The 22,092-nt window shown below is 41.6% G+C and overlaps 1 protein-coding gene across 3 annotated transcripts in view; it reads right to left on the bottom strand.

The window, feature by feature from the left end:
- Positions 1-1,840: 1,840 nt before the first annotated feature.
- The window catches only part of RFX2 (regulatory factor X2), a 45,303-nt gene continuing 25,051 nt past the window's right edge, over positions 1,841-22,092 (bottom strand). For all 3 annotated transcript variants that reach the window (XM_056570726.1, XM_056570709.1, XM_056570716.1), the window contains 13 exons: positions 20,737-20,811; positions 15,972-16,153; positions 14,704-14,823; positions 14,345-14,460; positions 14,043-14,161; positions 8,645-8,751; positions 8,272-8,423; positions 6,683-6,780; positions 6,411-6,560; positions 6,117-6,325; positions 5,687-5,840; positions 5,346-5,388; positions 1,841-3,013 (listed from right to left, as the gene is read on the bottom strand). In XM_056570726.1, the coding sequence (XP_056426701.1) occupies positions 2,904-3,013; positions 5,346-5,388; positions 5,687-5,840; positions 6,117-6,325; positions 6,411-6,560; positions 6,683-6,780; positions 8,272-8,423; positions 8,645-8,751; positions 14,043-14,161; positions 14,345-14,460; positions 14,704-14,823; positions 15,972-16,153; positions 20,737-20,811 (1,635 nt within the window). In that variant the 3' untranslated portion in view covers positions 1,841-2,903. The remainder of the gene's footprint in view (positions 3,014-5,345; positions 5,389-5,686; positions 5,841-6,116; positions 6,326-6,410; positions 6,561-6,682; positions 6,781-8,271; positions 8,424-8,644; positions 8,752-14,042; positions 14,162-14,344; positions 14,461-14,703; positions 14,824-15,971; positions 16,154-20,736; positions 20,812-22,092) is intronic.

Here is a 22,092-nt window from a genome sequence, read left to right as displayed (position 1 = left end):
AACATAAGTGTACATTACAATAGTCCTTTTTCAGTCTGGGAAGTAAATTACGTTATTTTAGCTTTTCATTGTGTATTTCGATCCTGATAATATAGTGGATAGATCATAGCAAAGAAATTAAATCTAAATAATGCAAAGTAATTCTAATACAGTCTATACACAGGTACAGCAAAGTGGGGTGGCCGACCAAATTCAAGGTAAGAAAAAAGGTTTTATGTATGAAAATCTAACTTTCAAAGCTGAAATAGAAAAGGCTGTTTTCTAAACATAAGATCACACTATGTTTTAATTTTTTTTTTTTTTTTACACCTACAAAGTCCAATTATGGAGAGAAACATTCAGCTAGCCAGATTATCTTGAGAGGCCAATGTTTGGCACTTTACAATACATACATTTGATAAACCATTCAAACCAAACTATTTTATTTAACAGAAAAACTACAAAAACTTCAGTCTTAAATTCCCAGACTTAAAAAGGATTACAAGAAAGGCAACTACACAGTCCCAGAAAGGCAACTACACAGTCCCAGGAACAGGTACAAGGCCACAAGTTCACATTCAGGGCACAAAAGTTCAACAGTCTTATTTTCAAGAACCATGTCATAGGTCACCAACATCTCTCAGTTTGGCTTCCCAGGATAAAATGGATGAGCCTATCTTTCAAACACTATGGAGGAAATTTATCATTGTTTGTGAGTGTGAACAATTTTTGTTCAACTTTATTTTGTGTGTGCCAAGTGGTTGCAGGGCATTCAATACATTTTGTTCAGGTACACAAATCCTGAAATTTTACTTTAGTACACCATTTTCTATGATTTAGCAACTTTTTATACTGTTGCGCAAAAAAAAAAAAAAAATTATAATAATTTGACAATTTAAAAAGTCAGTTGATCAATTCCCAACCACTGTGAAAAGCCAACCATGCCACACTACATTCAAGTTGTTTTCTTGAATGAGTCTAAATGGGTTGTGCAAAAACTTGTGAATTCATATAGTTTTTTTGATGGTAAAATTTCAATGATAACTTCCCCCTATAAGTATTTCATTTAAGAATACAGTTATAAAGCATTTCTTCAAATAACCATATATTTCAGAAACCGTAAGTGAAAAAGATATATACCTCTATACATTCCTGCCCACATACAGCTACCATGTATTGACAGTCTAATAACCCACTTACACCGTAATTGCGTAAAACTAATGAATTCTATGTAGATAGAGCAGTGACCTCCATTTTTAACACATGGTATGTGCTTTACTCAAAAGAGATCACTTGATGAATTCACATTTTGTAAGATTTGTATAGTAAGGTTAGTTTGGACTTGTTTACGTCAGCAGTCTCTGGAGAAAAAAAAAAAGTGTACGCACGCAATGTACAATAAAGAGAAAAGGTAGTGAGGCAGGATCAGATACTAAGGCACTGGATTGCTAAACTGGCTTTTTAACATCAATAGCAAGGTGATGTTCGTTCCAGAAAGCATAGCCACTGAGCACAGGCCAAGACAAAATCTATCGCGTTACAGATACTACATAGTTAAGGGAGTACTGAGAACAGTCCTTATTTGAAGCTTTAATGAAACAAAAAACTTTTAAAATCCTTTACTAGAATCTGAAGGCACCATAGCCAAGACAAAAAAGGTCTGCCCAAATTCAGAGCAAAAAGGCAAATTCCTTGTGCTTTGCCTGCAGGATGCTTTGGTATTTAAACTTTAAGGATTATTTATGCAATCACACCAATATATATATTATATATATATATTATATTATATATATATATATATATATATATATATATATATATATATATATATATATATATATATTATATATTATATATAGGCTCAGGATGCTTTAAAATAACAGAACCCTATTAACCCGCTTCATGCCAAACTGCTGCCATTGTGAAGGTTCCCAGTTTGCTGCTCTCTTCTGCACCTTGTGACCTGTTGTCCCGCTCTGTGACTGCAGTGGTTGCCAAGAACATCAGCAGCAGGAGACTGAGGCAGGAGAGTATGGTTGCCTTGCTATATTAAAGCACCACAAGCCAAATATAACAATTTTGATTGCTGGAATAACCTCTTAAAGACAGAACAATTATGGAGGCGAATAAGATATACACCTTAACCAAGTCTATAATAAACATGTACTCATTCTTGACAAACTAACTGGCAACAATGTACACAATCTTATTCTAAAAAGGTTATAAACCACCATGAGATGAGTTTCAACGTATAATATTTTTGTTAAGAGAGGCATGAAGTAATGTAAGATTCTCGGTGTGTAATCTTACACCGATATCTCCCGCATTTAGGAAAGTCAGGATTGATCCTGTGTATCATTACACAACTGCCATTAATCCCAGCAGTGTTTACTCCACTTATGGACATACCTACCAGGTATTCACACTATATTGTGTAGTCTAAAGCACAGTGTGATTTGGCAAATTAATTCAGCCCAGGTCAGGGAGATCTACAGTGAGGTAACAGAGCCATAGTGTACAATAATTACCCAACAACGTGCCAAGGTTTAGGAAAATGCTCCAACTGTAGTCCACAAAATGACATTTGTTTTATTTATGCTTTAATAAGTCCCAAGGCTTGCCGCATACTTCCAACCAAGGTACTTTTATCTTAGAAGAAGGTTTGCACAATATAGAGGATGGGTTGGAACATGGCACATGTGGCTGCAGTGCGATCGTCATAGATGCCATATCTTTTCCACACCATACGTCATTATTCAAACTAACAGCAAATGCCAATAAAAATGGTGCAAGTGGTCCTTAATAGGAAAGCACACTAAACCCTCAACATTGTGTGTGTTGCGCAGGCACTAGTTTTATGAAGGCAGGTTGTCTCAAAATGAGGAAATCCCAATACAAGAAGCATTAAGGCATAGCTGACTTTTCTACATTTCCTGCATGGAGTGGCCCATGTCCACACGCTCTCTCTTGACAGGTGGTTCACCAGAGACACGAAGGTCCCCATCTGTATCACTTCCAAGTTCACTGATGTCATCTGCGAGAATGGATTAAAAATTACTTACTTTAAGAATATAAAAATTCATAAAATAATCATGTATCCTCAATGTACAAAAATAAAACAAGCCAATCCCAAAACAACTAATCAAAAAAGAAAATCAAATAGTTTTATGCAGTTTCATCTGCTTTAGTCAAGAAGTGTCCCAAGTTGTTCATTATGCACATAAGCATTAAACATGTGATCTTCCCATCTGCTCCACCAACCCTTAATAATATCTGCTAGCAATACATAATTGGCCTAATATAGAAGAAGTTTACTTAGGACAATAACTTGAGACTAATCTTTTCAATCACATTTTCTCTACAATGCAAGAGCTCGGTAACCCCAAATTTGTGAATATTTTAGCATTTATTAGTAGTATCACTGTGTTATGTATATACATGCAAGCATGCAATTGCCCTTACATACTAATAACTAGTGCTCTCCCATTTAAACTCTTTCTGCATCTAGTAAATCTAGAGATCCCTTCCTAATATCTGCCTCACTGCCTAAGGCTATGTTCTCACTACAGAATCTCTGCCCGGAGATATTCCACCTTGCAGCGGCGGCAGGCCGAATCCATTGACACGTGGACAATGCAGACCTGCGATGTCACTATTGAAAACAATGCAGTCTGTGTGGAATTCTGCCAAGAGAATACATTTTTATTCTTTTGGCTGGTCTGGAATCCCTATTCACATGAATGTAAGATTCATGCACTGGGAGATAGGAAAGATTTCCTTAGGATTATTCCTTTAGCAAACTGATATTCTGTTGGCTATTAATAAATAATTTAGAAATATATTCATAATGAATTTAGAAATCTTTTAGACTCCTGTTACTAAAGCGCAGTTAGCTGTGGGAGCTCAGATGATAAGGCTATGTTTCAACAGCATTTTTTATACTATATGTAGCATATACTATTTGAGTCATAATGACCAAGACTTTTTTCCCCCTTTTTTCCTTTGTAAGGCTATGTTCACATACAGGAATTTCCGCAGAACAAACCCACCACAGAATTAAGCTAAAGTTACTGCCCATTAAGTTCAATGGGGATTCCACTGCCCCCTTCACAGCAAAATTTCCGCAGGAGACATTCCACCGCAGAAGTTCCGTGAAATTTAAAGACCTGTCTTTCAATTTTGTGGAATTGCAGGCAAAATCCCACTGAACTCAGTGGGGCTTTGAATTTCATCAGAATTCTGTGTTTTTAGCACACACAAGTTCTGCGGTAAGCTTTGCGGAAGGGAATTGCATATTTTCTGTCATGTGAATATAGCCAAGAGTCATAAGCAATTTTCTACTAGAAAGGCTTTTTTTACTTTTATTTTTATTAACACAATAAAAGCACTAATCCTGTGCAATTCTGGCTTTATCTATTTTTATGACAGTACCAATGCAGTATAAATTGTGTAGTAAATGTTATTAGTTTGGTTTAATATAGATCTGGATATATATATCAATTATATGTACTTTCCAGCACAAATGGTAATCAGCTCACCCCCTTGCCGCTTCTGCAACTGACAGGGATAAACTCAAGTCCAACAGCAAAATCCAATATAACAAAAGTGAAGTCCAGCGCAGGCTCGATATATGATCTTTAAAGAATATTGTAAACATGAACAATGCACAAGTGACGCGTTTCAGACATGGTAGGCAGCCTTAGTCATGACTAAAGCTGCATACCGCGGCCGAAAAACGTCACTTGTGCATCGTTCCTGTCTACATGATCTTTAAATAAAGATTTTTGTATCAAGCCAGTGCTGGACTTCCCTTTCATTATATTAAAGCATATGTACTATTTTCTTTCCATAAAGAAACATTTCGTAAATTTGCTTTTTGACTTTATGTACTGATGGGGTCTCAAAATCAGGACATTGGTGATGCAGTCAGAAGTACAGTACATTAGTAGATTTTTCTTTTATTTTCTTTCTAATTAATGACCATGGACAACACCTGGTCATAGACGTGCCATTTTGATCATTGTTAGACTGTTCTTTTGACCATATTCAGCTATTCACAATCAACTCTTTAAAAGGAACACATTCTTAAATATAAAAAAAAAAAAATCTGCCACAAAGTTTGTGTTTACAACAATTAGCTATAACTGTAAGGCTGGGTTTATACCCAGAATTTTGGTATGTATTTTTTGCCAGAAGTAAAACGGAAACAGAATAACTAATATAGAAAGAGATGCACTTTTTTGTGTTTTGAACACACTCCTGGTTTTGCCTAAAAACACTGATCAATGCGTGAACCCAGCCTCAGGGTGGAATTAAACTTTAGGTTGTCTTAGAACAACTTCAAAATAACTAAGTATTCTACTCACCTTTATCCATTAACACAGGAGACATAGAAGACAGGTCACTGAACTAGAGATAGGAAATAAAAAATATATACCCCTTTAAATTCCTGGACAGAAAACAAAGTATTTAGGAAAAATAAATTCTTATATCAGCCACTGCTAATGTTCATATAGTTATGTTGCCTTAGTCCTAAATTATAGGGATACCAAACTATAACAAACTAACAGGTTTCTTTTATAAGAAAACGACAAACATACTATAATAAAGACTTTATTAAGGCATCAATAAAATATGAATCAATAAATAACTGAATATTGGTTATAATAGCTAGAAAAGTAAAATCCCTTAGAAGTTATTAACCTACCTCCCCCATTACTGCAATAGGGGTCTCTCCTGTAGCTTGAGCCACTCTGTGTTCTACCAAGTAGAACATATATTCATCATAGAGTAATCGAATTAGATGAAAGGATCCAAAACTGGCAGCACTGCGCAAGGTGAGGTCCCGAATTACCATTGAGCTGTGAAGGGAAGAAACATTAAGGCTGACTAGTGTCTGTCAAGTGAGGGTAGATACACTTCGACAAATAGCCACTATGGGGGAGATTTATCAAAACCTGTGCAGAGGAAAAGTTGCCCATAGCAACCAGATTGTTTCTTTCATTTTTAACATGGTCTCTGTAAAATGAAAGGAGCGATCTGATTGGTTGCTATGGGAAACTGGGCCACTTTTCCTTTGCACAGGTTTTGATAAAATCTCCCCCTATATCAATACAAATGCACATGTATGAACTAACCTGTAGAATGACCACTTCAGAAGGAATTGCCTGGCAGCTTTTGGGAAACTTGGGCTCCCTTCATGTGGCTTCAGCACTTGGGTAACAACATTATCCAACCAACTCGCCCACTGGTCCAAAGAACTTTGTTGCTGAAGAGTCAGTTTGAAATCTTGCTCCAGCTTTTGGACCATGCCTTCTTCACACTGACACACCCAGGATGCCTGTTCCTGTCACCAGCAACAAAATAGATCTATGACAACATGCACCAGGAAAGTAATCTTTTTACAGAGGTCTGACTTTTCTGATATATACCTGAACATTGGCAAAATCAACACGATTTAGATCACTTAGCATCTGATTAATCTGGGAGGTATTTTGCAAGACAGCCCGGGCTGCTTGTGCCAGATGATTTAAGGATGTGTATCGACGTAAGGTTTGAGCAAATGCACTAACAACGCCAACCTGGGAAATAAAAAATACTAAAGTTAACAGTAGCATATCAACTCAAAATGGTAAATACTAAGAAAATAAAAATAAATTCCAAAACAGACACTGGATCGCTAATTCTAAGCAGTTGACATTACCTTTGCTTGGACAATCGGCTGTGGAAAGTCACACATTGCATTTGTGAGCCACCCTTCCAGACTTTTTGCAAAATTTCGGATAGCCTGAGTCAATGTACCTGAGAGAATGAGAAACAAGGAATTAAAAATAAACTAACGTAAACAAAGACATTGGACATAAATGTACGTCCTGCTGCCCCAGTACTTAACACAAAGTACATTTACCTCCTGAACGGCATTCCATCTATGAAACTAATGCAGGAGCTGTACTCCCAACCAATGACAGACATTGGCAAACTGGTGAATGTCTGTCTTAACCTCATAAGTGCTGTGTTCGATATTATGGCATTATTATTGCTGATTTGTGGCCATATTAAAAAAAAAAAAAAAAAAATACCCAAAACAAAAACGGTACTAATAAAACTACAGATCACAGCACAAAAAAATTAGCCCTCAAACAGCCACATATACGGAAAAATAAATAAAAATATCGAAGTCAGAATGGGGCAACTTAAATAGAAAAAAAAAAATTTGACTTGTCATTACATAGTAAAATTGGTCACACAAAAAACAAGCTCTCATATGAGTCTGTGGATGGAAAAACAGGGTTATGGCTCCTAGAAGTCAAGGAGGAAAAATTTTAAAAAGTTAAAATTATTAATGGCTGTGTCTTCAAGGACAAGAGGGGCTGTGTCCTTAAGGGGTTAACACACACACTTTAAGTGCTCCTTAAAAGAAAAATAAATCTTAATTGTCAGATAAATTAAGGGCACCAAAACGTTATATTTTTTCTCAAATTCATCAGTAGCATAACAGCTCCACATTGAGCCTAAATAGGTCATTGCAAGTATTCATTTAGTTCCAAATCTATCAATCTGTTAGACAAAAACTGGCTGGTCTGCCCATAGCAACCAATTGCACCAATACACTTTGTTATAGGGCAGGTGAACTGATGTATTCCTTATAAATCAGTCCAGCCATTTAGGAGTTACAGGCCCTGTTGCTACTATGCAAATATGTCTTTGCCAATTGAGTCGGCAGCTGGTTTTCTGAGATTTCCTTTCTCCTTGCTCTCATAAGCCCACCCATCTGCACATGCATACATCTTTACGCTCACGTCCTAATGATGCGAGAGCCTATGTCTATGTGAGCGCTTTGCTAGAACAGCAGAGCACTCACATTGGCATAGGCTCTCACATTAGAACAAGAGAGTTAATATTTATGTATAAGCAGAAGTTGGGTGGGCATTAAGGAAGGAGGCAGGGAAGCTTGGAAAGCTGCCTCCACTGCGTCAAGAGACATATCTGCATACTAGCAAGGGAGCCTGTAACTCAAACGACTGGGGTGATATTTGTAAGAAAGACATTTTACCCAGGTTCACCTGCACAGTACCCAAGTGTATTGAGTTTAGTGCAGATGAACCGTCCGTTAGTTTCCCTTTCAGATATAAAAAGAAGCCAAGCTGTCAGTTTTTATCTGATAGATTGTTACATCAGGGCCTTAGTGTATTGAAATCTTGAAAATATTTTTTTCCCCCTTTATCATTTTGACGCTGGTTTTCTATCATTAACTGTAAATTCAAAACATTCAAGCTGATTTTATATACTTACTGGGCACAGGACGTAGGACATCGGGGATGAGAATCTCTACAAGGGCTTGATACAAGATGTGGTCACAGCTCCTCATCCATCTCATGATGGGTTCATATTTACACATGACCATCAATTTGTCCTTTGGGATGATTGCGTCTGATTCCTCGTCACTGAAATAACACAATTTCGTTGTTGGACCTGGTTCCTGATTTTAACACAGCACGTACACAAGCAGTGACAAATCCATTAACCAGTTTAGGCACAATAGCACTTCTCTCACAGAAATCCAATTAAACGCTAAAAAGGCAGGGTTTTTATACAAGATTTGAAAAAAAAATAAATAAATAAGAAAACCACGAATAGGCCAAAAGCATGAAATCTGAATTTGCACCTTGCCAATGTGGAACCATCTGGGGAGGTCGGCTTTGAATTCCAAAATGCCTGCCATAACTTCTCAATGTACTGGAACTGTAGATTCATAACCACATCAATAGTTGCCTACAGGTAAGAAGAGAACTGTCAGAATAACATAAGAAGTAGATTTTTATGCTTACTGTAAAATCTCCTTTCTCTGAGGATCATTGGAGGACACAGAGACCGTGGGTATATGCAGCTGCCACTAGGAGGCTGACACTAGGCAACAAAAGAAGTCGGCCCCTCCCAGCAGGGTATACCCACCCACAGGCACCTAAACTAATCAGTTTAGTCCCAAAGCAGTAGGAGAGGAACGACAGGTAAAGAAAAAACAGTAACTGTCCGAGGAAACCACAGACAAAAATTAACCGAACCAACCCTAGGACAGGTAACCGAACCAAGGACACCAGAACAAATGGGTGGGTGCTGTGTCCCCCAATGGATCCTCCAAGAAAGGGATTTTTACGGTAAGCATAAAAATCTACTTTTCTCGTTTGACTCCATTGGGGGACACAGACTGTGGGATGTACCAAAGCAGTCCCCGGGGTGGGAAAAAAACTCAAATGACTCAGGTGGAAGGCTGGGCCACAGACGCCTGCAACACCCTGCGCCCTAAACCAGCATCAGCGGATGCAAAGGTATGCACCTGGTAAAAAGATATGCACTTGGTAAAAAGGTATACACGTGGTGTGCAAGGATTACGGATTTTCAAGGCCGAAGCCTATTGCGGAAAATCCAGGAGGCCCCAACGGAACGAGTGGAATGAGCTGAGATCGGGAAAGGAGGAGTCTTCCCCGAGATGGCAGAATGGATCCACAGAGAAATGGTCGCCTTTGAAGCAGGAATTCCCTTACAACGAACCTCACTAAGCACTAAGAAAGAGTCACACTGGTGAAAGGAAGAAGTGACCGAAAGGTGAATCCGAACGGCCTATACCACATCAAGACCATGAAGAAAACGTTCCCTGGGATGGGAAGGAGCTGGACAAAATGCCGAAATCCTCATTTAGGTGAAAGGCGGAGATTACCTTAGGCAAAAATTATGGGACCGGATAGAAAACAACCTTGTCCTGGTGTAAAACCAGGTAGGGAGAACGGCAGGAGAGAGCCCCCCCGCTCCGGAACTCTCCTAATGGAAGCGACCACAATGAGAAAGGCCACCTTCCAGGAAAAGCTACGAAGAGAAACGTCCTGGAGAGGGTCAGAGGGAGTACCCTGCAAGGCAATGAGAACCAGATTTAGATCCCACGGGGGAGTAGGGAATCTGTAAGGCAGGGCTGCATGAGCAACATCCTGCAGAAAAGTCAGGATATGAGGATCGGACGCCAGGGGATGCTGAAAAGGAATGGACAGAGCAGACACCTGACCCTTAAGGGAACTGAGAGCCAAGCGTTGTTCCAGCCCAGACAGTAAAAAGGAAAGAAGTCGTGGGAGGGAGAAAACAACTGGAGAGATGGAGTGAGATTCACACCATCGAAAGTAGGACTGCCAAGTATGGTGATAAATCTTTGCAGAGGAAGGCTTGCGCGCATTGATCATGGTGCGGATCACTTGGGGAGAGAACTCCCCCTGGCCCTCAGAACCGCGGTCTTCACCGTCACGCCGTCAAATAAAGAGACAGTAAATTGGGGTGGCAAAAGGGGACTCAAAGAGCAGGTCGGGACGAACTGGGAGGTGGAGGCGCGTCATACACTAGTCGAACCACGTAGGCGTATCACGCTTGCCTGAGCCAGTCTGGAACAATGAGAATGGCAGGGATGCCCTCTGCTTTGAGCTTCCTCAGGACCCTGGAAGGAGAGGAAGAGAAGAAGAGAGATAGGGGAGGGTGAAGTGTGACCAGGGGATCACTAGGGCATCTACAGCTAAGGCCAGAGGATCTCAGGACTTCGCAATGAAGTATAGAACTTTCTGGTTGTGGCGGGACCCAAATAGGTCCACGTCCGGAGTACCCCAGAGGTTGCAGATCTCCGCAAATACCTCTGGATGAAGAGACCACTCGCCAGGGTCAGGCGAGGAGCGACTGAGGAAGTTCGCCTCCCAATTTTCCACTCCCGGGATTTGAATTGCCGACATGGAGGGAACTCTGAGTTCCGCCCAGAGAAGGATCCTGGAGACCTTGGCTCCGAGTGCCGCCTTGGCAATTGACATATGCCACAGCTGTGGAGTTGTCAAACTGGACACGAACAGGATGTTCCTGGAGAAGGCACTCCCAATGGAAAAGACAAAAGGTAAAAAATGCCCAAAGTTCCAGGATGTTGATGGGGAGGAGAGCTTCCTAGGAGGACCAACGTCTTTGGACTGTCTGAACCCGGAAACCCCCCCCCCCCCCCCCAACTGCTGAGACTAGCATACATCCTTATGACCTGCTAGAGGAGGGGCAGAAAGGATCGTCCCTGTTGAAAAAGAGGGGACCGAAGCCACCACAGTAGGGACTGGCGAGTGAATAAGATGATCCTGCGATCGAGGGATAGCGGAGACTTGTCCCACCGGGACAGAAGAGAGAGTTAAAGAGGCCGACAATGAAAACTGGGCGAAGGGAACAGCTTCCATGGCTGCCACCATCCGACCCAGGACTTCCACGCAGAACTGAATGGAAACTGGAACAGGACACCGGAGAATACGAACTCCTGATGACAGAGCACCACTCATTTGTCATTCCACTGGCAGAAGCTGAATTCGGGCGGCTGCTGTGTCAAACTGGAGTCCCAGGAAGATCAGAGACTGGGCGGGAGTCAGGATGGACTTGCCCTGATTGACCACGCAGCCGAAACGGGACATGGTCTGAAGAGTGAGACGGAGACTCTTGAATCTGGGCCCTGGTTTGAGCCTTTTCCAGGAGGTCTTCCAGGTAGGGGGATCACGGACACACCCTGGGCTCGCAGGATGACCTTGGTGAAGACCCTTGGAGCCGAGGCTAGGCCAAAAGGAAGTGCCTAACTCAAAATGGCCCCCCGAAACTGCGAAGCAGAGATAGCGCTGATGTGCTGGAAGAATAGGGATGTGAAGTCTGATATCCACCGAGGAAAGAAACTCCCCTTGATCCAGGAATTCCACCACAGAATGGAAAGACTCCATAAGGAAATTACGTAGGAGTTGGTGACTGTTGAGGAGCTTTGATCCAGGATCAGGCAGACGGAACGCGACCCCCCCACCCTAGAAGGAAATTCGGGTGGGGGTGTCCTTCAGGTGGAGGGAAGCTTACGGGTGCCTGAATTGGCCACAAAACAGCAGGAATGGTTATCCAGTTTCCAGGAGGGACGGGCCTTGAAGGAAGGAACCTTCTAATCCTGTGAGGACGCCAGTCTGGTCATCCGACCTGAGCCAAAGGACCGAAAGGAGGCCGACTTCCTGCGGGAATCGGTACGACGAGACTTATTCTGTGGTAATAAGGAGCTCTTACCTCCAGTAGCCTCTGAGATAATCTCATCCAGGCATTTCTCAAAAAGTCAGGCCCTAGCAAAAGGAGCTCAGTGAGAGATTTCTTGGAAGCACCATTGGCGTCCCAGGCCTTGAGCCACATGGAGCGACAAATCGCCTCTAGATTACCTGTGGCAAAAGCCGTACAACGTGCAGACTGCATGGAAGCTGAGCACAAATAGTCTCCAGCATTGGAGAGTTGAAGTGCAAGATCTCCAAATCTTCAGAAGGAATATAGAAAGACAAAAAAACAGGGTGCGCTCATAGTGCATACAGTTTTGATATTTTGCTTCAAATGTGCACAAAAAATTGGAGGCTTACCGGATAGTGTTGTGCTCAGGGCACAACACCTCTGCAGGCATATAGACTCGCAAATGAAGTGGAGGTCAGCAGCCACGGTTTCCTTTCCAGGTCCCTCTTGGTCGGCTGGATGAGTAATGGTTAGTGGCGGATATAATTTAAAAAAAAATAGGAAATACCATAGGGCCCTTCTCCTCTTAGGACATACATAGGCAGCAGTCCATATGAAAGTAATCAGAGTGCCTTTATTTACAAATAAAGACACTCTGATTACTTTCATATGGACTGCTGCCTATGTATGTCCTAGGAGGAGAAGCGCCCTATGGTATTTCCTATTTTTTGGATTATATCCGCCACTAACCAAATCTTCAGAAGGGGCCCCGGACAAAATGCCCTGGCAGAGTTGGGAAGCCCAGACAGAAAGGGCTTTGGACACCCAAGCAGAAGCGATAGCAGGAAGCAAAAGATTAACCTACTGCTTCAAAGGCAAATTTGGCCAGATTTTAAACCCTCGTCTGCCGGGTCCTTAAAGGATGCTGCATCCGCCAAGGTTAGAGTAGTTGCTTTTGAACCCGACGCCTCATCTTCCAGCTCCCCATGAGAGTGGTAGCGGGTGGAGGCAGCCTTAGATGAAGGCGAAACAGACCTGGTATGCAGACCTGGAGACCTAGGACGACGACCAGGAGAGCAGCCCTCAGAACAGGGGAATTTGCGGGGGGCCAGGCAAGAGGACCAAGACCTATGAGGAGAGCACCTGTCCCGAGCTCCGGATTCTGGAGAGGAACAAGAGGAGAAAACCCTAGGGCGCTTGTTAGATTGCACAAAATAGTGATCAGGGGATGGTGAGCGAGCCTCTCTGGAAGTCTGTCGTAAGGAAGACCTCTCCAAGGCAGTCACCACAGAAAGGGGAACCCGTGCCAGGTCGGAGATCAACAGAGAGGGAGGAAACCCATGCTGAGGGGGGGGGGGAGCAGAACCCATGTTACGGTGGGCCAAGGCGCGCAGTGGTGCAGGCAGGACAGGTGGGTTCAGCAGAACCACAAGGCGTTTTAGTGTTACAACCCACAGAGAGACAGAGACAGAGAGAGAGTGAGAGTGAGACAGACAGACAGAAGGGAAGAGAAGGAATACTCACCTTGTCCCGATAAACTTACCTATTGAAGTCTTCGGCCAACTATTATGGGCCTGCATCATGCCGGGCTGAGACAGTGGGAGGGTAGGTAGGGAGACCTGGACCCAAAAGTGCAACCCCAAGTGCCTGCTGGTGGTGAGAAGGGGTTGACAGTGCATGACTTGATGCCTGTGCCCCTTCGCAAATGGGGAAACAGTGAGCGCTATGCTCCTGAGTACCCAACTAAAAAGAGAGAAACAAATAAAAATAAAAAACATATATACCCTGGGTATACCCTGTTGGGAGGGGCAGATTTCTTTTTTTTGCCTAGTGTCAGCAGCATAAACCCACGGTCTGTGTCCCCCACTGAACGAACGAGAAAAAAAATTATATTTCAATATAAAGTTGGCGTAACGTGTCAACAGACATCTCTCAGAATGCAAACTAGCAGCATTAAAATAATATGTAGCAAGATGGGATTTCTGAAATGTTAGTTCATTCATTAAAAAAAAATGTGTCTTTACACAAAGTAAAACAAGAATCCTTACCTCACAGTGTCTCCGGTACATGAGCTGCAAATTCTTTATATCTGTCATGTTAATGCCATCTGGTAAGAGCATGGTGCCCAAATCTGGTGCAGGGAAATCTGGGAACACGTGGGACATGTCTAAAAAGGTAAAAGGAAGACAAGAAAGTTTCTTAACCACACAATACCTATAAAAACACTTTTTGACTATGGTTTAGCTGTCCTTATATTTTAGATACATCCCGAACTACCGGCTAGGAGTAAACCTAGCCTGAGTGGGGAATAAGGCTGCTATAAAGGTCACTAACAATTTGTATGATTTACCTATGAATTGCTGGTGATGCTGGCTCTGGGCAGCTACAGACTGCTCAGGAGAAGTGTGCTGGCTACTGTTAGGAGTATTATCTAGCATGCCTTCCATCTTCTGTGAAGGTCTGTACCTATTTAAAGAGGATAATGAATAAATAAAATATAACAGATAAGAAATGTCTCTTTATGCAACTTTCAAGTGTCCTGAAATCTGAACCTATAACTTTGAATGTAGAGTTCTGCAACGATCTACACACAGAAGTGTACATTTCTACAGTGAAAAGCCACTGTTCAGAGAAAGACTTATTTTTATTTAAACCCTTTCAGACCTTCTCATAGACTATTATACAGAAAGGTGAATATAGCACACTAACCTCTGCTTTTGATGAATGGGCTGCTGTCTCATTGCCATATACTGTGTGTCCTCTTGGAGGCGGTTCAAAGGAGAATCAGGTTTTAGTCGTATGCCATAATAATGGTACTTTGAGTTCCCCCTATCATTTAAATAGAAAAAATAAATATCTATATTTATAAACCACAGTATTTCACTATTAATTAGCAATAACTATCCTAATACAAAACTATATACATATACAACCACTGTGAAAAGCCTATACAAAAAATGTATTTCCCAGAAGCTACAGACAAACCTAAGTCAAGAGCAGAGAATGGTAATGAATTACCGTATTTTTCGTCCTATAGGACGCACCGGCGTATAAGACGCACCCAATTTATAGGTGCAAAAATCTAAAAAAAAAAAAATAAAGATTTTGAACCCAATAGTGGTCTTCAACCTGCGGACCCCCAGATGTTGCAAAACTACAATTCCCAGCATGCTCGGACAGCCGTTGGTTGTTGGGGCATGCTGGGAGTTGTAGTTTTGCAACACCTGGAGGTCCGCAGACTGAAGACCACTGCATAGGAGGTAATACTCACGTGTCTCCGCCGCTCCGGACCCGTCACCGCTGCCCTGGATGTCGCTCCATCGCTGTCGCCGCGTCCCCGTCGCTCCGGAACGTCTCTGCTGCCGGCCGGCCATCCTTGCTCTCCGTCGCCGCCATCACGTCGTTACGCACGCCGACGCACGTACGCGACGACGACGAGGAAGGAGAGCGCCGGCCATACAGGGGATCCCTGAAAGGAGAAGACACCGAGGAGGTAGGTAAGGTCCCTCCCAGTGTCCTGTAAGCACTAACCCGGCTATTCAGTCGGGCTGTTCGGGACCGCCCGGTGAAATCGCGGCAGCCCCGAACAGCCCGACTGAACAGCCGAGTTAGTGTCCCTTTCCCTTCAGACGTGGCGGTCAGCTTTGATCGCCGCGTCTGAAGGGTTAATACAGGGCATCAACGCGATCGGTGATGTCTTGTATTAGCAGCGGGCCCCGGCCGTTGATGGCCGCAGGGACCGCCGCGATAGGGGTGTATTCGCCGTATAAGACGCTCCGACTCCCCCCCCAGTTTTGGGGAAGAAAAAGTGCGTCTTATACGGCGAAAAATACGGTACTATGCAGTTGTGCTGAACTAGGCTATCACATTTTGGTACCCCTGTAGTACTTATCTTTGTATTGTTTGAATTCCAATGGAGTCCCCAGTGACAGGCACATTAAGTGCGCAACGTTAGTAGCAGAATGCCCTATACTAACCTAGTGCCAAGACGTCGCGTCCGCAGGCCCATAAATACAGAGCGTATCAATTTGCCAAATGACGCTGCATTTACTGGATCCAGCTTGTGCTCCTGGCAATGGCGAAGATAATGGTTGTACAGGGAACTTCTGGGAAGGCTTACACCATCTGCTGTCTCATAGTTATCCAACAACCACTGGAGCTGCAAAAATTATGCAAATAGAGTAAAAGTGAGGAAATACTATAAGTTTGAGGACATAACATGTGGCCACCCTTGCTTGTATTATTCACAAATACCAGCTATGAGCTTTACTGAAATTTTAACCACTTCGTTAGCGTACCTTCATAAAGCTTATGGTGCCCACTAAATGATATTGATACATATAAAAAGTTGTGACAAACCTAATCGTGATAACTACATTTGTCAGAAAAGCCTAAGTGCAAAAGGGCATATAAATTCAAAAGATAAGGAAAAATGACTGCTATATATTTTCTAACAATCCCAACAACAAATCACAGCTCCGCTAACGAGCTAAGGTAAAGTGAAAGCTGAGCTGTGATTGGTTGCTGGGGGAAAATCACTTCAGTGAGTATGCACCGAATTCCTGTCTGGTAGTTCCTCCTACAGTACAGGGAGGTATTACATGTTCTGTACTAATCTAAACCTATGCCACGGTTAGCTGCTCCTTTAGACACCAAGTAAGGGAGGCTCCATTTTACTTTTTTATGACATTGTGTGTACTGTACAGGACCCTGAAGAAGCTCCTGTCCTCTACATATAGACAGTGATTTACAGCTTCCAGCAGATCTTTCTTACTTTTATATGTACGGACTTGCTTTATCTGTATTATATATCTACTTATTTTTCTTTTATCTGCACTTTTTCCTATTTTTTTTTAATGACATTTTGGCAGCATCAGATCCATATACCAAGTTTCCATAGAGTTTTTGGCCTCAACATACAATGGAACCAATTAATATTGTAACTTGAGGGACCACTGTACAATGTATGTGGCATTATACCAGCAACACCTTTTTTAAAAGGAAATATGTTGGATATTGCACAAAATATAAGTTATCCAGATACATTGTTAAATAAAGCTTATTTTGTAATATATTACAGTGACCACAAGGTGGCAGTGTTATGTTTAAACATGACACTCAAGCCTAAGGATTTAAACCTTAGTGCCCCTAATTGTTAGGGCTTTATTTACTAGTACAAAACATCACATTGTGATCAAATAGCAGTTTTCGTCTAATGTTAAATTCTAGCAGTATAAATGTGAATGTAATATACAGGGCTTTATCAAGAGCAGTGTTTACCAACCAGTGTGGCTCCAGTTGTTGCAAAACTACAACACCCAGCATACCCGGACAGCCGAAGGCTGTCCGGGTATGCTGGGAGTTGTGGTTCTGCAACAACTGGAGACACATTGGTTGTAAAACACTGCAATAGAGAATGCAGAAGTAATACAAACATCTAAGTCCTGGAGCTCGAAGGGACCTAAATTCTCGAGGGACCTTGCATTGAGGCCCTGGAGCTTCAAATTACATTTCTAGTTACTGAAGGAAAAATAAGTATTAGAAAACATTACTGCTATTAGTACTAATATTATTCTACAGTAAAGGAGAAAAAAAAGTATTTAGTCAGCCACCAAATTGTGCAAGTTCTCCCACTTAAAAAGATGAGAGGCCTGTAATTTAGGTAAACCTCAATTATGAGAGACATAATGAAAAAAAAAAAAAAAATATATATATATATATATATATAACATAAAATCCCATTGTCTGATTTTTTTTAAAGAATTTATTTGCAAATTATGGTGGAAAATAAGTATTTGGTCACCTACAAACAAGCAAGATTTCTGGCTCTCACAGACCTGTAACTTCTTAAGAGTTTCCTTTGTTCTCCACTCGTTACCTGTATTAATGGCTCCTGTTTGAACTTGTTATCAGTACAAAAGACACCTGTCCACAATCTCAAACAGTCACACTCCATACTCCACTATGGCCAAGATTAAAGAGCTGTCGAAGGACACCAGAAACAAAAATTGTAGACCTGCACCAGGCTGGGAAGACTGAATCTGCAATAGGCAAGCAGCTTGGTGTGAAGAAATCAACTGTGGGAGCAATTATTAGAAAATGGAAGACATACAAGACCACTGATAATCTCCCTCAATCTGGGGCTCCACGCAAGATCTCACCCCGTGGTGTCAACATGATCACAAGAACGGTGAGCAAAAATCCCAGAACAACAAGGGGGACCTAGTGAATGACCTGCTGAGAGCTGGGACCGAAGTAACAAAGGCTAACATCAGTAACACACTACGCCACAAGGGACTCAAATCATGCAGTGCCAGACGTGTCACCCTGCTTAAGCCAGTACATGTCCGGGCCCCTCTGAAGTTTGCTATAGAGCATGCGAATGAACCAGAAAAGTTTTGGGGTAATGTCATATGGTCAGATGAAACCAAAGTAGAACTTTTTGGTAGAAACTCATCTCATCCTCTTTGGAGGAGAAAGAATGCTGAGTTGCATCCAAAGAACACCATACCTAACGTGAGGCATGGAGGTGGAAACATCATGCTTCGGGGCTGTTTTTATGCTAAGGGCCCAGGACGCCTGATCCGTGTAAAGGAAAGAATGAATGGGGCCATGTATTGTGATATTTTGAGTGAAACCCTCCTTCCATCAGCAAGGCATTGAAGATGAAACGTGGCTGGGTCTTTTAGCATGACAATGATTCTAAACACACCACCCAGGCAACAAAGGAGTGGCTTCGTAAGAAGCATTTCAAGGTCCTGGAGTGGCCTAGCCAGTCTTCAGATCTCAACCCCATGGTAAACCTTTGGAGGGAGTTGAAAGTCTGTGTTGCCCAGCGACAGCCCCAAAACATCACTGCGCTAGAGGAGATCTGCATGGAGGAATGGGCCAAAATACCAGAAACAGTGTGTGAAAATCTTGTGAAGACTTTTCTGTCATTGCCAACAAAGGGTATAAAACAAAGTATTGAAATGAACTTTTGTTATTGACCAAATACTTATTTTCCACCATAATTTGCAAATAAATTCTTTAAAAATCAGACAATGTGATTTTATGGATTTTTTTTCTCATTAGGTCTTTTAAAGTTGAGGCAAGGAGGTGGAATTCTTATCGCCTGATGCCTGGGACATGCAGTTCCGGGAGCTAGGCAGGTGAGCTGAAAGCCCCCCGACAAGCACGGCGGCGCTCACAGAGGAGTATTGAGATGGCTCCGGACTCATGCCCCCTCTATACTCTGCAGCCCCCCGGCTGTTTTCAGTAGCTGGGGGCCACCACTAATAGCCAGCATGCGGCGATCACCGCGGCTGGCTATTAACCCTTTAGATCGCCGCTGTCAAAGCTGACAGCGGCATCTAAAGGGACATGTGAATGCTCCCAGGTGGGCTAGATCACAGCGTGATCCACTATAGCCGGAGGGCTTACCTCTGTTCCCTGGTGTCCAAGAATCTGTCATTGATAGAGCCTGGCTGGACTAGGCTCTATCAATGGATTGCAGAGCACACAGATCAATGGAGTTCAATAGAACTCTAGTTATCTGTATGTCCTATAAGTCCCCTAAGGGACTAAGTGTTATATATAGAAAAATAAAAATATATAAAAGTTTAAAAGACACACATTAACCCCTTCCATATTAAAAAGTTCAAATCACCCCCTTTTCCTATATAAAAACATGTAAACATAATGAAGATAAACATATTTGGTATGCTACATGTGTTATTGTACGAACTATTAAAATCTAACATTATGTATCCCGTTCAGTAAATTATATTAATGTAAAAAAAAAAAAAAAATACCAAACCACAGAATTGCAACTTTTATAATATCCCAGAAAAAAAGTTAAGCGATTAAAAAAAGTCAGACCAATACCAAAATGGTATAGATAAAAAAACAAAACTAATTATTCTGCAAAAAATTTGCCCTCATACAGCCTCGTATGTGGGGAAAAAAAGCCAAAAGCTACAGGGGTCAGAAAATGGCAATGACATTTTTTTTTGAAGTTCTGAATTTTTTTTTTTAAATTAGTAAAACATGACAAACTATAAAAATCTGGTATTGCTGTAATCAGGCCGGCCTGAAGTATCAAAATAACATGTTAGCTCAACCACAAGGTAAATGGCGTAGAAAAGAAAACCACCAAATTAGCTAAATTATCTTTTACTATTTCACTTAACCAATATTTTTTTAAGTTTCAGAGCATATGTTGTGGAAAAATTAAAAGGTATCATTATAGTAGGTAGTTATGACTCTTATAGTGCGAGGAGGAAAAAAAACGAGAGTGTAAAAGCGAAAATTGGCCAGGAAAAGTGGATCGTCATGAGGGACAAGTAGATTTTGCTCCGTTTTAGTCCCGTGGACAAGCAGTTTTTTTTATTAAAATTAAAAACTCCTGTTGAGGTATACCTATGATAAAATGACAGGCCTCTCTTATCTTTTTAAGTGGGAGAACTTGCACAAATGGTGGCTGACTAAATACTTTTTCCCCTCACTGTATGTTATACAGCCCAGTTGCTACCTAGGGTAAAAATGTACAGAAATGAATCTAGAAATGTGCTTTTGTTGATCAGATTTGCACACGTGTACAGCAGTCCAGACACATTACAAGTACATCAATCTTCTATACATTCTACAAAAGCACATGGAGTAGTATTATGGGTACAAGAGTTATAAACATGCATGCTAGTAAAGCTCTCCGGACAGGCAAAGGACTTCCTGTGAGCAGACTGAAGTTACAAGTGAACTTACATGGCTGTTGAGCAAGCTGCTTTTGTGAGAAGTGATGCCTTCATTTTTTTGGAGATTTTCAATCGCCATTTCAAGCTACAGAGAAAGCATGCAAAAAACAGAGGAAACGTCAGACAGAGCCCTGATTCTGGAGGGGCAGGAATAAGAACACATGGGCTGAAATAGCTTTTTCTGTTCTGCAACATGCACTGAGAGATTTAGAAGAACCTACAGAATTATTACACTGTAAGAAGCAGCTAGATTGCTTTATAAAACATTCACTGTGTTAGGAAACAGACAGTTATGGGTTTGTGCAGAATCCACCATACGTACAAGCAGCCACGCTTGGTCACCGACTCAGATGTGCAACAGAGAGGATACATATCTACATAGACAGTTCTTTCTTGGAGCAACATAAATTGTAAAATTCATTCAAATAGAATAGAAAATTATGTTATAAAAGTAGCAGCAGTGTCGTTCCTTAAAATACATGCCCAATATAGCTACATTTTGTAGCAGTGGAGGAAAAAAAAGCCGTTATCCTGTTACATAGGATATGTTACTACTTAAGACCTATAGTAGCATCTCAGCACATGTAAGCACTGGCATTTATGATACAAAGAGAGGGATTAAAAAATGGAAAAAATATTAATGAATATAACTATTTGGCTTGTGAAAGGTTTCATAACTTTGCCAAGTAAGCATGTTGATATCTGTAAAACAATATAAAAACAGCCCCTCATTCTCCAAATCAGGAAGGCATGTTCAGGAAGAGAAGCTGCAGAAAGCCTCAGGATATGGATATTTATTTCAATAACTGCAGCCTGGATTTGCACTGTTATGCATGAATTTCATTCTATTAACTTGAATGCATATGTATGGTTCTGTTTACACACATATACGAAGGGATATATCCATTGAATGGAAAAAAAGAAAGCACTTAGCTAAGCACTTCTGTCACTGTCTTTCTCCTTGCTGCAAAGATAGATTCTATAGGAAGTCTATGGAGCCTGTGTCCTGCAGTGAGGAAAGAGACTAGAAGAGAAGCGCTCAGCACAGTGCTTCGCTGTGCTCATTTTGTTGTTTTGTTGATTGGTGGGGGTCTTATCACCTAGACCCCAATCAACCAAAACCTTTCACATTTCTTAAGGATATGTCAAAATGTACATTTATTTATCTTTTACTGACAACACTAACTTTATTTTCACTGGATATTCGTTTTTTTATTTTATTTATTGTTTTTTCTGTCTGTCCACAGTGCTCTCTGTTGACAACTCTGTCCATGTCAGGAACTGTCCAGAGCAGGAACAATTTCCCAAAGCATACCTATGCTGCTCTTGACAGTTCTTGACATGGACAGGTGTCCACAGAGAGCAC

Source organism: Hyla sarda, chromosome 1 (genome assembly GCF_029499605.1).
Source record: "Hyla sarda isolate aHylSar1 chromosome 1, aHylSar1.hap1, whole genome shotgun sequence".
Lineage (NCBI taxonomy): Eukaryota > Metazoa > Chordata > Amphibia > Anura > Hylidae > Hyla > Hyla sarda.
This window is presented reverse-complemented; position numbering and strand designations above follow the sequence as displayed.